At 40.7% G+C, this 16,639-nt stretch overlaps 1 protein-coding gene across 17 annotated transcripts in view; it reads right to left on the reverse strand.

Annotated features, from left to right (window-relative positions):
- LOC137198389 (microtubule-actin cross-linking factor 1-like) overlaps positions 1-16,639 on the reverse strand; it is a 236,432-nt gene that overhangs the window by 201,883 nt on the left and 17,910 nt on the right. The window contains exon 1 of one of the 17 annotated variants that reach the window (XM_067612199.1): positions 6,745-8,148. The exons of the other annotated variants lie outside the window; for them this stretch is intronic. Within the exon in view, the coding sequence (XP_067468300.1) occupies positions 6,745-6,838 (94 nt within the window). The 5' untranslated portion in view covers positions 6,839-8,148. Of the gene's footprint in view, positions 1-6,744; positions 8,149-16,639 lie in introns of those variants that run through there. 17 annotated transcript variants of the gene reach the window in all.

Genomic DNA, 16,639 nt, shown 5'->3' on the forward strand with positions numbered 1-16,639 from the left:
AATGAAATAAGCGAGTGAGAATGTGAGGAAAATGCGAGCGAGAAGGACAGACAAGGCAATAGAGAGGGAGAAAATCAATACCGAGAAGGAAGACAGAGCAGAGCAAACAGCTGTTAGAGGCAGAAGGAAGCGACTATGAGATCATTATTATGAGTTTCATTCTAAAATGCAATATCCATTATGTGAAGAACTACAGCAAAGTGACTAATGATCTGAAAATACCACTGAGGTATTAGCAATTTAAGGACATAGACTCCAAAATAGTAAAATCTTGCACATAGTCGTTCTCCAACTTGTAACAGAGGCCGTACACACTGTGCCACACTTCAATTATACAACTGTAGAAGTACTGACAAAGGTTTGACAAGGGTGTGATGTCAGAGACAGAGAGAGGGAGATTGTGCTGGATGACTGAGGGAAACAAGAGAGGAGAGATGAAGAAGAAGAAGGAGGAGGAGGAGGAGGAGGAGGAGGGGAGGTTGTGTTCTTGTGGGAAGAGATCTACCGTGAGATGAGAGCAGGAGCGAGGGAGTAGGAAGGGAAAAACTAGGCCACATGGAAAAATCCAGCTGTAATGATCTGACTCTGGGACTGGCCGATAGCTCCCCCATGTCTGCCTCTCTTCTCTCTCCGTGTCCGTCTTTATCTCTGTCACTCCATCTTCCTCTTCTCTCTGATATTCGGTTAAGTCTCTACCCCCCATCGCTTCCTCTCCCGAGACTACAGCTACGCTCATTTTCTGTCCCTCCGTCCTCTTAACTCTTCTCTAATTTTCTCTTCATTTCCTCCGATGTCAGAGATCATTCGTCCAATAACCAGTTGCGGGAGCGAAAGAACAATTTTTCCCCACTCTTTGCCCACCATCTAATCTCCACATCTCGAGGTCTAATTTTACCTCTAATGGGGTCACATTAGTCCAGAAGTGTGACATTTCTCAGGGCACAAAGACGGGAAACATGACGGGCAGGCTGGGTTAAAGATAGCATATTCAAAACAGCGACAGATACACTTTAATAGGATTCATGAGGCGGTTGGAAAAGCACAGGCGTCCTTTGCACGGCCGCTGCGTGTTGAGCGTTACAGAGGTAAGTACACAAACACAGATCTGGAGAGACAGGAGGAGCCGACTCGCCACTTCCTGTATTCCATAGAAATGTGGGACGTCAGCAGACACTCAACTGGAAACCCTTCCTGGTGCTCTGTCCACTTCCTGTTTCTTTTTCTGTGTCACTGACCTCTGTGTGTGTGTGTTTGAGCGTAAAGAGACTTTAATGTCAGTATAAATGACAAAAGTTTGAACCAGTGTGTTTGAAGTGGAAGGAATCCGGCAGGTCTGATCAATAATTCATTATCGTATATGGACTTTCATTGGGATTATATTGAGAAAATATGATCATATTGTTTTTTTCTTTTATGCATTGAACATATTTTCATTATCAATTAACCTGGGGATTGTTCTTCTTGATTGATCAGTTCATTGTTTGTTCTATAATAATGTCAGAAATAGAGAATCATAAAGCTCATCACCATTTCCTAAAGCCCATCATGACTCACGCATTCAAATACCTGTCAAATACAGCTCTGGATGCAAATACCAGTATACCCAGTGGGAGTATTGGGGAGTTACCAGGAAGTATTGCTGGTGAGTCACAGTGAAGGCAGTAAAAAAACAATAGAAGCCTAATACAGGACTTTTGTTTTTGTCACATATCTGTCAGCATCAGTGTTAATGTGTGTGTGTGTGTGTGTGTGTGTGTGTGTGTGTGTGTGTGTGTGTGTGTGTGTGAACATGTTGCTGTATGAGAGTGTGTGTGTGCAAACTTATGTGCAACTTTCAAACAGTACAGTAAAACATTCATCCTGATGGGCAGAAAAAGCCACAAAGAGAATTCTTCCGATGCTTCAATGGCACATACCGGCTTATCGGGTCAACACACACACACACACACACACACACACACACACACACACACACACACACACACACACACACACACACACAGAACTGAGCCGAGAAGTTGGCACCGCCGGCTGACTGATGAGCTAGAGGTGTTAAGTATACATAGAGGGAACATCGTGATGCCATCCTCAGCCAAAGATCTTCAGCGATGTTAACCCTCCTGACAGCGCAAACGCACTCAGTCAACCAAGACTCCACAAACACACACACACACACACAAACACACACACAACACAACACAGGATATAGATGTCTCCGTTTGCTCATGATATCCAGACTAAGATTTAAGATTACAGCAGGCAAAAAACAGACTGGAATTGATTTTCGGGAACACAAGACGATTTACCGGTGTTTATCATCGCTTACCTTTTTATCCGTCAAACACGCATAAGCACACAGACAGACACACACTTTCTAGTATCTTTATTTGTTAAGGGCAAAGATCCTGTTCTTCTAAATGTCCAATTGTTCTGTTTCCTCTCAAGTTTCCTGGCTCCTGCATGCAAAATTACCTTTTTCTTCCACCGGTTAAAAAGCCAGCGAATGTTTGAATTTTACCAGTCATGCAATAGATGTTTTTCTGGCTGGCGAATGAAGGAAATCTACCAGCCGCTTGCATATTTTACCAGCATTTGGCTGGTGGCTGGTGCTAATTTTGTGCCCTGCCTAGCTTATATTTGGCTCTGGGTGGATTTTCATGGACCGACGCTGTACCTGTCATGTTTTAATGGCGTCCTTTTAAGCTGCTCTTAAGCTCAGGGCAATATAATCATACTTGTCTAATTAGGATTACTAAAGAAAGAAACAGCAGTGGAGAATAAATCCACACTGTGCTGCTTTCTACATGATAATTAAGGAGCTACTTGAGTAAATATAATGTTCATGTGAGCGTTGCTGTCAATCTGCCCTAAACCATCTGCTTTTCCACTGACTCAGTGTGTTTGTGTGTGTGTGTTTTCTGAGTCAGGTCCCAGTGTTTTTCCATATATGACCCTGTCGCTATTGCTTTGGATATCCTGTCATTGTTACATAGCTGTTGAACACATCAACACAAATACACACGCGCGCGCACACACACACACACAAACACCCCACCTCCCTCGTGAATGATTTAAGCCGTATCCAATGTCCCTCCTCCCGTTTCAGTCAAGTGATGCCGTAAGCAGGACGCCAAGTTCGCATTTCTCCGTCTATTCTTCCAGACAACTGCTACAAGTGACTCACACACAGCTGACAGTAGTGAAAAACCACACACATAACAGTAAATATAGAAGATAGCGGTTCATGGGGTCAAGTTTGCAGAAGCATAATGAAAGTTGCTGCAATCCAGATAGAAAGAGGAAGAACAATATCTGAGAAAATGAATGAATGAGTGACAGGAACAAACTTGATATGATCTACACGACAGCAGTCGAGCTATTGTTGAAACCGTCTTCAAAAGAGAGAATCATCGTTAGACGCTGACATACTGCAGCACAAGCTCTGTTGTGGTGGAGTGACCCCGGAGGACACAAGACGAGGTCCTATAGGGTTACAGCTCCATAATAGCAGTGATGTCTGAGACAACACAGAGGTACAATCTAAATATATTGTAGAGTAAAAGACAGAGAACGCAAAAACCTCAACAAAGAACTTACAAACTAACCACCGTCAAATCCAACTTATTCTTCTGTCTGTTGGATAACATCAGCAGGACAATCATTGAATAATTTCAGTCATCTATTCAACTACAGTTTCACAAAATTTGCTTTACTTTCTCCGTTTCTTACTGCTTTAACTGCACATATGTTTTATTTTGCTGCTCGTCACGTCAGCCAAGAAAACTCTGGTATCTTGGGATGGGCATTTGATATTACTCAATCAATAACTGACCATGAAATTTAAAGGATAGGCTCACAATTTTTCAAATCTGATCCCCTCCAGATACACTTATAATATAAGTGATGGGGGACAAAATCCACAGCCCTCATTTTGAGCAAAAATGTAATTAGAAGTTTATCTAAAGATAATATGAGGCTTCACTGTTTGTGTCTCAACAGACAGTGTTTTTCTGTTCAGCTGCAGTGGAAGGATAGTAACACAAAGAGAGGGAATGTGGCGCCAGAAAGACAGTAACTTTGAAAGATATTGACTTGAATTGACTAATTTGGATGGTTGAAGCCTCATATTAGCTTCAGATAAACTTAAATTAACCTTCAGCCGTTATTTGTAGCAATACTACAACAACTATAATGATTTTAAAAGCTTTAAAAAGCTAAAATAATTCACTGTGGCTTGGCTGATTACACATAGATGGCTCATCCCAACCGGTAAAGGCAGATGGCCGTCCACCTAGTTCTCCTGGAGGTTTCTTCCCGTTAAAGGGGAGTTTTTCCTTGCAGCTGTCGCCAAGTGCTGCTCATGGGGGAATGTTGGATCTCTGTAAATTAAAGAGTACAGTCTAGACTCCTCTATGTGAAGAGTGTCCTGAGATAACTTCTGTTGTGAAGTGTGTTTTGACGCTATATAAATAAAATTGACTTGACTTAAACAGTTTTTTAAGTAGATATGCAACATACACATTCTACGTTTTATAAGTTGTGGATGTAGAGAGAGTGTAGAGCCTGTGAGGTACACATGAAACAACATAAGATCTGAGTCTATCCTTGCACAAAGTTGACCAAAGTAACTTCCTATACATTGATTGCTCCTGACAAATAAAAGGACCAGTGGTTTGTGGCTATCAACAATGCCAGAGTACAGGAGTACTGCCCTCTGATCTGTTTGGGTTACCTGCTGAGATGTTTAATAGGCCAACAGGCCCATGAGGCCCGTGTCCGACCACTTAAACCACTGTTCCCTTCCTTTAATCACCTCTCTCATGAGAAACACCACCTCTAATGCCTTTTTTATTTATCAAGGTAAAGCGATTGCGCTGGCAGAAAAAACTGAACTGCGACTGCGATCGACAAATGGCACTTTAATGGAGCGCGATCATTCGCTACAGGCTGAGAAATGGACTGCAGTTCTGCCTGCGTGCTGAAGTAAACCCGCTCTGAATTTACATCCACAGTGTGTGTGTGACTGAAAGAGAGCAAGAGAGATTTAATGGAGGTGCTACTGCCTCCTGAGGAAGTTAAACAGCTTTACCAACTTTACCATTTAGATTTGTTTTAACAATAAACAAGCTATTAACGCCAGACACATAAATACGAATCCCTGTGTGTCAATAACACACAGGCATGAGTGTAACAGCACCAGCTTGAGTTATGAGTGGGATTATCTACATTCAACAACAGTAAGTGCCAGAAAGTTTTAAAAAAAAAAATCATAAAAAAGTATTGTTTACATTATTTAAAGCACTTTACTATTATTTATAACTTGCTGCGCCTTAAGCAAACTATCCGCTGCAGCAAAAAACAACTAATATTTGGGCCAAAAAAGACATGAGTGATGTTAGATACACTGAAGACATCTGATCCAGACATTCCAGATATGGTTGATACAGTTCAAAGCCGCGTGTTTTTACATTCCCTCTGCGGAAAGCTCATTCCAGCCCCTGCAAATCACAAGAGCCGGGCAATGCGTTGCCATAGCAGAGATGCTACAAACTGTGACTGAGACCTTCTCCCAAAGGGCTTCTTCCTCTGTGGTTAGACAGGTGGGTTGCACAGAAACTAAATGCTGGAGGATTTAAGAACTGCTGAAGAGAACCTCTTCATATCCTGAATCGTCTTTCTCCTCGTGTCTCTCATACACACACATTTGCTGTTCACACACATACACACACACACACACACAGGCTGAGTCCCAAACCCCAAGGAGTTTAGTTTCATTATAATAATCAATAATTAAAACCACCTCCTTTTCATCAGCGCCAGCATCACAGATGTGACCTGAGCCTATTGGCTGTCTGCACCCCCCCATCCTCTCCCTCACACACAAATACATACTCCTCCGTCCAACCCCCCCCCACACCCCACACCCCTCCTCCCAACCACAATTTCAGTAGAGGCATTCATTTTTAAAGCGCCCCTGTCACTGGGATTATAAAACAGCAAGTCTCAATGCTGGTGGTAACGCCACTGCTGCAGGGGGTAACAATAAGAGAGAGAGACACACAGAAAGAGAGATCTGCACTAGCCTGACAGGCACCACTCTGTATGAGCAGGGCTGTTTTCTCATCTAAAAAGGTGCTTTGAAAATCTTTACATCGACTTGCAGAGCAGCAGCTTTGATATTTACAGGACAAACAGCGAACGCAAGGCAAAACATGAGGCCATGTGGGGAAAATTCCCTGATGCTGGTGTGCAGGGGGACTTCATAAAAACTGCTTCCTCTGGTGTCTCTAAACCACAAAAGTGATTACAAGTGAGTCAGGGCGTGCAATTTGCTCCTACCCAGTGCAATACAGAAAGAAGCTCAGCAATGAGCAAGAAGCACTGCCTTGTTTATCCAAAATATCAACAAGGAAACAATCCAGATTATGAAACTGGCAGGTTAGGGGCTGGCTGGCTGTCTGCCCAAAGATCAACTTACAATTTCAGACACACTCGGTGCCCCATGTTTGAGTTCATCACATCCCATTCCTTTCATCTCCTGACAAAAAACACTTCAGCATTCCTTTAATATTCCCAGAGGGACATGAACGTGTCTCAAATTTCCAATAGAAAGTTACAGGTCACTTCATCCTGTTACATTAGGGAATAATCTATTTAAATATTTCAAGCTCATCTGTGATATTTGTATTTTCCTGAAGACTACCATATTGTACATTTAACCTCCTCCCTTTTTTCTTCCTTTACCTTTGTATCTCTCCAGCACATCTTCGTACGCCTGGGCGAACTCCTTCTCCTGGGAATGGTTTGTCGGCAGTAGACCCGGTATGAACCCAGCCATGGTGGCTCTCCAAGCCGGCTTGCGAGTAGAGAGGGGTCGGCCTGCAGACTACCGCAGTGACCCGGTCCCGTTGCTGCGCGTCAAGCCCCCAGCTCCGGCTCCTTCACTCCCCCGGCGTCCAATTCAGCAACACCTTGTGTCAAACTAGTGAATTTGATGCATTGACGCACTCAAAATTCCCGGTGTAGCTCACTTCAAAAACAGGGTTAGATAATCCGTAGGGATACTTGAGAAAATAAAAAAAGCACAACAAAAACCTTAAATGAGCGCGTATTTATGAAAATGCAGGACGTTAAAGAGGCGAGTATCTACTTGAATGACGGTTACATAAACGCTATCTATCCATTATCGCCGTATTGGTGTATGTGTGTGTGTGTGTGTGCGGGAACACACAGTCGCATCGCTCGGTGTGTTGTCTCCGACCAGTCCCCTCCTTGACTATCGGCTTCCAACCGGCGACTGCTGCTTTTTGTGTTTCGGTGAGGGAGGGAGTGTAGCCAACACACCACAGATGAGTGTCCGTGGAGGGAGGGAGGGGGGGAGTGTGTCTGTTTCCGTCCCCGCACTCCGGCTTGCTATCCCAGGCTGTGTCGGCGTCCTGAGGATCCGAGACGAGCCGCCCAAGCTCCCAGCATGCTTCCCAGCCGTAATGGCCGCTTCTATCCCAAGCTTTGCGGTGTCTGCCTCTGTCTGAATGTGGATGTGTATGTGTGTGTGTGTGTGTGTGTGTGTGTGTGTGTCTCTCTCTCTCTCTCTCTCCCTCTTCTGCTCAGGTTTCTCGGCTCTTCTTGCAGTGGCTGTCTTCCATCCCTCTCTACCGGCCACGCCAGGAACCTCCGCCACAGGAATTTCAAGAGCCGGTTGGGGAAGAGCTAGCCAGCTTGCATTGCTGCCGGTGGAAAATAGAGCTGGAGCGCCCCCAGATGGTGCCCACGGCTCGGTGACAGAAAACAATTCAACCCCAAGCCAGGCCAACAAAAATATTGACAGTAATGTCATTATTTTCTACTGTGTCAGACGTTAACCTAATAAACGACACTTGTAGCTTATTATGTAGGGTAGCCACTTATATTTACATTAACGGTAGCCTATATTTCCGTTAGCCTACAGCAGCTAACTGCCGAATTTGACGGTTGGAATCCAGCTCGGTTATCTTAAACACTAACGATAAATTTCATTACTCCCCTTCAGTGAATGGAAAAAACAAGAAACTATTTCACTTTATTTGACTTTTTAAATTGTTTTATGGGCAATTCCTCCATTGAGCTCACCTAATTTACGACTGTTTGTCAAATAAACTGCTGTTGAGCAAGATGATGAATAATGGAGGATACAGCATGTCTGGTGTAACGGTTACATTTTGATTTTCCTTTCAGAAATAATAATACAGAAACAAATAAATACATACATTTAAAAATTAATTAATTAAACGGGATATTAAATGGGAAGGTTAATAAATGGGGGGATTAATACAAAACAGAGGCAAACTAAAACAGAAATATCTATTTATGTTACATTTTATCAATTAATTAATGCCTACATTTATTTTGGTATTATTTTTGGTGTATTTAATGGCATATTCATTTATTGAAAGATAGGTCCTTACTTCCTTATTTATAAAAAATATTTTATACCAATTCATATCTAGAGACTAATGACTGAAATGAGTTTACAGTATTGTCTGTCAGCATTTGTGAATATGTTTTTAATCCTTTTGATGACCATACTTGCAGTATGTTATCTGTCCGCATATTAATTCATTTATTAAGTCATTTATTTATTTCATTTATTTTGATATTGGCAGTTTCGGCCCTCCATAGCCATGGACGTTTGTGTCGTGCAGCTTTGCCAGATGTACGATAAGTATCGTATTTTTACGATAATTTTGCCTTTTGTACGATATACGATCAATAATGCCAAAAGTCCCATGATGTACGATAATTTGATCATTTTGTGACCCTTAGTATTAGTAGCTGTAATCGCATCTCTTCTCACATGACGTCTTCCAGCCAATCACTACCCCCTTCCACGCATCGTATAACTACGTCAGTAGTTGTTTTATATTTATTTAAACAATGTGGCTAGATTTGTTTGCGGTTTCAGAAAGTCAGTTGTCTCAATAAATACGTTTTCTGAAATTAAAAATCTACGCCTATTTGTTCTCTTAGTTATGACTTGCATACAATAATTTTCTTCAAAATACAATAATTTTAAGTCTCTGGTACAAAATATGTTGTAGTTTTGGTCTCAGTTTCAGAACCGTTACACCCCTAGAAGGTACTGTAGGAGGCATTTTCTTTCCATGGTCTAGTTCAACTTGTCCAAAATGATGTGAATTACATGCTATGGCCTTCACAGTCATCATATCTCCAACTAAATGAACACCTATTGAAGATTTTGGACACAGCACAGCACGCTCCACCACTATCATCAAAACATCAAATTATGTCCTGGAGGCTCACAGTGATCCAACACCTTACAAAGACACTTTATATTGGTTTTTCCTTCAACGTCCATTTGCTCTTGCTGTAGCCAGAGCTTGTCCTTGTGATTTAGGTGCCCTAAGCTGACCCCCACACCCCCAGTTGCCCCTGAATGAACCCTGAACAGTAACACAACAAACCAGATTCATGACATTGATCTAGACTAGTTAATTACTGTAATGATCATCCAATACAACTGGTTGTCAGCCTTACAATTGAGTTGTACAGTGTGAAATTGTGAAGAACGACTAAATGGTAAATTAGTTAACCTGGTAAAACCCAATATACTTCCCTTATTATGGAAACTGACAGTATAACACAATTAAATACTTTACATTCACATACATGGGACTCACTGCATGTTACAGGATTTCCATCCAACAATGTACCTGTATGTAAGAAGAGTTTTGTTTTTGGATAAGATGAATTAATGGAGCACACTGCCATCTAAAGGCTAACTTAATTAAACTGTTCCAAGGAGAACTGCATTAAATAAATTCTATGGGAAGCCTAATTACTGTAATAGGCTACAAAAACACTAATTATTTATAATACATTCTCTAGTCTTGTATCCAAAATGAGCGCTACCAACAGAAACAATTATTGACACATTTTGAGCCAGAGGTTATTTCAGGGAACACAGATACAAAGCAGAAATGTGCAGCTCCGTGTCTGACTCAAATAGGCTATTTTGATGTGAGGCGATTCTGCCTCTCAGTCTGTCCTGTCGTGCAGGGTGAAAACACAGCCATCCGTGGATAATCCCAGTACATTATCATCCTGAGGTCAAAACCCATAAAGCGGCCTCATTGAAATGGTCTGGAGATTATGTAATTTAATCCCATAAAGATCACCTTAAACTGAAAGCACAACATCAGACCCATGCAGCTTTTAGCAGCAATACCCCTCATTTCTCTTACTGGGAAATGGCGATTATATGCTGAGCTCAGGTGAGGCTGTGCTGTACAAATCTTCACCTTATGAGCTGCAAACATTCACAAAAATTGAAGCAGATGTGGATTTTTTTTTATATTGTTATTGATATTGGTTTATAATACAAAACATACATAAATGGGCCACAGGAGAGAAATCTGCATGGACTTTGAGATTCTCATTGTGTGATCTGGGTGACTTCCTTCACCCCTGCACTTTGTAGTTACAGGTATTTACACAAAAAAGTCACCAAAGTTGTAAAAACCTGATGACCACTACTTGCAGGATTATTCATCTGTAACTTCCATATTGTCTATAAAGTATTCTACTTTGTCTCTAAACCATTCAGGCAAGTTTATTTTGCAATTTTATCTCAGAGATGTAAGGAGATCATGACAGGCGAGGTGTAAAATTCTGCTCATATTGAAACAAATATGTGTTTCATATTGTAATCATGAGCAGAAAGACTAGAGGCAACGTCCAAATTCAAGTTTAACTACCCATCGTTCATCCTCTGCCCTCAATCCACCGCTCATCTTTTTTGGGGGTATTTAAGTTTTCATTGGTTTTGTACAAGGGTTGGTACATGCACAGTAATCAAATCCTGATATCATTTCAGGGTTATGGGAGTAAATATTATTGCAAGACATAATGTGGGGAAATAAAAATAACTAGCACACACAGAAGAGAGAAATTCAGTCCAAAATATAAGGAAAAAAAACAAAGATTTTGGCTGTGTTTGCTATCTAAACTGGCTCTCTATCAATCTTTAAGTCCAACAATGATCCCAGAAGGAAAACCCATCTTCCTAGTTAGCTTTTAATCTATTAAGCATAGTCTCATAGGATGCATTTCTACCAAAGATCTTTCAAATCTGCTCCTAATCTAAAGCTGTTGTACACGTTCAAACGGCCAACAGTATGTATAGTTGTGTGTGTGAGTGCATGCGTAATGTTGGTGAGTCACTGCTGCTGTAATAGATTTCGCATTAGCTGTGTATCATCACCGCCAACATGCATATTAAACAGAGCCTCCTTCAGCTAACAAGATAAAACAGAAGCGTGGAGAGTACATACTGTATTTATTATATCATGGGTTCAAGCACCGAGCAAACATTCACACAACGTTTTCCCCTCCTTTCCTTCCTGTTAGTCTCGAATCCCAATCTGAACACGTCATAAATAAGCAAGACCGTCGCCTCGACTGTCCTCCACACTGCAGATATCTGATGTATGGCTTTGCAGCACAAAACACAAAGTTTTGTAACAGATGGAGGAACAAGCTGAAGGCTGAGGGGAAAATAAATCCCAAGATGTTTATGGAAAACGCAGTTTTAATTTATAACTGTAAAAGGACCAAAGATATGACTTACATGCTTCCAGTCATTAAGGAAATGCTCTCATGTGTTAACAATAATTACCATTAATCAAGCACCTGCGGCTAAATGATTAGCAACAACTCCATGCAGATGAACTTCCCTTGCCTCCTTTTTCTCATTCTGTCTTTCATTACTTTTAATGTCCTGTTTGTGTCTCCTCGCCCCTAATTACAGGAATAACACACATCACATTATCCACACACCAGTGGAGATACAAACAGACAACTTGGGGATACGAAGCTTCATAATGAAAGCAAAACAGCCAGCAGATATAGATGTTGTTGTCTATCTGCAGCCCTCTGGCACACACACACACACACACACACACACACATAAGTCATACAAACAAGACAGAGGTTGGCGTGACCCTGGTCTCAAGGTCCCAGTAACATTTTATGTCGAGTACACATAAAAATGAACATAAAACATAAACATGACACGCCTTTTACTCTTCATATAAATGTAACATAAGACTACAGTAAAGTATATGTTTTTAACATCTTTCATCGGTTCACTGGTATGACAATAAACAAAGCAGGAAGCATTTACAGAGCACAGGAGTCCACCTGGAAAAAGGACACAACTTGTCAACATGGGGAATCTTTATATCTCCCCCTAGTGGTGAAAAATGACAATGACAGTAAACTCTGACCCCAACTTGTCCTGACTGACTGAAGCAAGTATTTATCATTTCACTTATATCAGCTCACTGTGTGTATAAGTTAAATTTCTAAATGTGAAAATATAAGTAGTAAAATAACAACATGTATATGTGTATTAATGTGCGCGACTGACAAAATGAATCATCTCGTTCTCCTCTCTGTCTGCCTCTCTCTCTTGTCACTTTCTGTTTTCTTCCTGCGCTCTGTTCTCTTGTGTTTGCGTGTAGACATGACTGCGTATGAGTGTGACTTTGTGCGACTGTGTGTTGTTGGGGTTGTTGTGTGCGTGTGTATGCTGTCATGGGGAGTCCAGCTGCACAATGAATGTGCTCTGTGAGCCAAAAGGACATACAGTCCTCAACACATCAGCATGACCAACGCCTCAGCAGCAGAGCTCAAATACATCTTCTAAATTCATCTTTAACACATGAAACTCTCACATCAACCACAAACATTAAACATCCAGTGTTTAATATCTGAACATATTTCTGACCCTGGTTATTGCTGGGAGCAATGTACAAAATGGCTAAAGATGACACATCTAACATCAAACAATATGATCTTTTTATCCAGGCCTGCATTTCTGTTTGAATTACAGCCTAACAGAGCAGTTTAGTGCCCTAAATAACCAGGAGATTGAATCAAATCTATTGTGAGTCTTAGTGTGACTTGGATTAGTGTGTTATTTGGTCGCATAAATGTTAGATAAGATTCTTATTCGTCTGACCTTTTGGCGTACAGTACCATTTCAAATTTCACAAATTACACTGAAAACTCAATTACCATTTAAAAACGCCAATATACTGCGGTTAAAGCATTCAAAACAGCCTCAGAATAATACATTTAAAAAAAAATCCATGGTTGATCCAAGAATGTAGACAAATCAATGGGATGTCCCACAGTCCAATAAATCAACATGTCAATGAAGTCAGTGTTGGTGTGGCTGCGTTTCAGCAGGGACGAGCAAACTGCAGCTATGAGGAGCGTCATTAAAACTCTAAAATCAAAAATATGTACAGTGAGTGAACTATATTACTACCTCACAACTATAAAGTGCAACATGAGTATCTAATTTTTAACACTGGAAAAGTATTTTGAATTTGATCCACTGTCTGACTTAAACTTTTGTACATGAACTCAATTATCTCCTCTCCTATAATCTAAGAAATATATGCAAATAATGTTCATTTTAAAAGTTTAAGTGCCGGACATGCTGCTTGTATGTACACACCTTAAACTCTGATTAAAGGTGAACACAGAGAAACTTCTCACTTTCAGCAGATGAACTCTGAACGTGCATCATTCTGCTCAAACATCCAACTGAGAGAACAAGAAATAAAACACCTTTTTTGAGAGGAGAGACTTTAAGTATTGACATATTAAAGGGGAACTCCTTTTGAAAACTGTGGGTATTTACCAGACAGGAGAGGTCTCAGGAAAGACGCTACCGAGTTGCATTGTGGGAGATGTAGGATCCAGTGTTTTAGGATATCTCGGCCTCTGCTGCATGTCATCAAATTTAACTCTATCTCTTTTAATCTGTCAAATCATCAAGTTTATTGGAAGTGAAATAAATCCCTTGAGTACGTTTTTGAGTTATGTGACGCCACATGGGGGTTTTCACATGTCACTTCTTTGGACATCTTAAAAAGTTTTTAATTCTCTGATGGTTTGATCTGTTAAAATATTCAACATAAGTGCTGAACTGAAGGGTTCCAGCTCTAATAACACACCTCCCTCTGTCCCACTTTATCTTCTCCTTGTTTCTTTTTTTTTTTTAACCTCGTTCAAGGTCTTTCTTTCTCTTGCTCCGTATAATGCTCTCTCTCTCCCTCAGTTTTTCTCCCTATGTCTCCCTGTGCTTCTCTTTCATGGTCTTTCATTCTGTCTTTTTCTTTCTGCCTCTCAGTCAGTTTATCTAAATTCCTCACTCTTTCTCCACTTCAGCTTTCTTTCTAAATCTTTCTCTCTTTCTCTTCGTCCTCTTCAATCTTTTACCCCCTTTCGTTTTCTCTGTCAGGTTTGATCTATCAGTCCTGCAGTTCCTGGCTGCGTCTCTTAAGTTTCCCTCCCTCAACTTTTCAGTGTTTCTCTGGTAAAATCTTTTGCCTTCTTTCTCTTAACCTTTCTCTTTCTCTTTATGTTTTGTGACCTCACCTCACCCCTGTCTTCAGTTAAAAAGTCATTATTCCTTTTCCCCGTACACCTCCCCCTCCTCTTTGAACCCTGCACTCTTTTTACTCCTCCGCTGCCTCCCTCTCTCTTTCTCTCTCCCCCTCACTGTTTCTTTCCTCTCTTCATTACCTTTTACATGGACTGGATCATTCACTCTTCTCTCTCTTTTCCTTTACAGACTCCCTCCTCTTTTCTCCCGCTCCAAATTAAAATTCTGACACTCTCTCTTTCACTATTTGTTTTACACCCCCCCCCCGTCCCCCTTTTATATCCAGTGTCAGTGTTTCTCACCCCCACCGCCATTGCTTTTTGCTCGCCTTTTATAACCATAGAAACAGAGGAGACCACGTCGCCATGGCAACAGGGGAATAGACAGGGGACTTGGGCCGAGGCTTCCTTTCAGCTGCCTGTGGAGAAATGTGGAAGGAAGAGCAGCAGGCAGGACGGCGGACGCCTAAGTTACATGCTGGCATTGACGTCTGGGGTCCTGATGTTCACGTGCATAAATGAACGCACGGTCTGACACGCGCACACACACACACTCACACACTCACACACACACACACTCACACACACACACACACACACAGAGATATAGATCATAAACACTTTGTTCTGTGCTGCTGTCGTCTCGTTTCCAGTTATCCAGTTTGGTTTCTTGTCGTATTAAGAATCTTTTGTTTTTTTTCCTTTAAATCTTTCTTTAAATTGTTGTAAATAATCTCAACATTTGTTTTGTTTTGTTTTAGTTTAGTTGTCGGTTTTGTTCTCACTCTTTTCTTCTTATTCCCTTTTTAAAAACCTTTTTTTAAATTTAATTGTTTAGTCTGCGTCCTCGCTTCTGTCTTTTCTCTTGCAGTTATAAATATACACACACTCATACACATAAACTTCTGTGCCCTGCGCAGACGTTCTTGGCAGCAATAACTGTCTTGTATAATTATAATAATTATCACAATTGTTATTATTACATCCATAGATTTTTCTATTATAGTTTTACTTTTTGTCTTGTTTTTTTTGTTGGTGTAGTTCTTGTCATTTGTGTCCTTGCTTCATGTTTCTACCTATCTGTTAATGTCACTTTGCACCAATAAAATATATAATAATAAAAAAACAAATCATCTAAATTTACACAATTTTCTGTCCTGACCACTTCCTTTCTGCTATCACTGCAAATAACCAAACTAAACAAAGCTATACATATATAAGCACACATTACAGACATCTTAATGTGCTTAACTATGACATCTCTCCTTGCAGATCATCCAGGCCTCTTTCTTACTAGAATTCATAATTCCAGAGGTGAAAAGTGAAACTCTTGTTCACATAAACAGAAAAACCAGCAGCTGTTGGGAAGTTTCATTGACATTCATGCACAGCGGGCAGGCTGAGCGGACCAGAGAGGCTGAATAACAGAGTCAGGACAGCAGCGTCTCTCTTTATCCTCAAAATTCATCTCTCTCACAAAGCACCTTGTGTTTCCCTTCTTTCTCTTTCCATTACTTCTGCTTGATCTTACTAAAGTCTTGTAGGAAAGCAACTTTCCCTCTTCTTGCTTCTATTTCAGTTCTTTCTCTAACAAAAATAAATATTCTAGTCAGAGCAGATCTTTTTGTCCTCTTATTTTTGGATTCTAGCTCTCTGTATTACTCATGGCTTCTTTTAACTTTTCTAACCAATAAATGCTTCTGTTTACGTCTGTAACTGGACTGTTTATCATGTAGCCTATTGGCACAAGCGGCGTAATGTATTCATTTTTCACATTCCAGCCTTTGCCTGAATGGAAATTGAGGTCAATGTAAACACACAGTCCATATTATGTAAAATGTAATATCATCACAATAGCCTTCACGCCTGGGTGAGCACCGGACACGCCTGGGAAATACTGGATGTTACCAGAGACATGAGCTAATGTTGCATCGCTCTGAGCTTACAGAGTGAATTTGGCAGCATCGCAGACTCCTGCTTTGCTATTAATGTCAAACCCAAAGAGAGGAGAAGAATTTTATCATTTCGATCAACATGTTTCCAGTTTCTTAAAAATCAGAAGTTCATTTAAACTGTTTGAATAGAAACATTTTATCTAGACTGTAAAAAAATGTGTCATTTTTTTCTGTTTGCTTCCCCAAAAAAAAGACTTTTACTGTGCAAATTTAAAGAAATTACAATA

Source organism: Thunnus thynnus, chromosome 15, assembly GCF_963924715.1.
Source record: "Thunnus thynnus chromosome 15, fThuThy2.1, whole genome shotgun sequence".
Taxonomy (NCBI): Eukaryota; Metazoa; Chordata; class Actinopteri; order Scombriformes; family Scombridae; genus Thunnus; species Thunnus thynnus.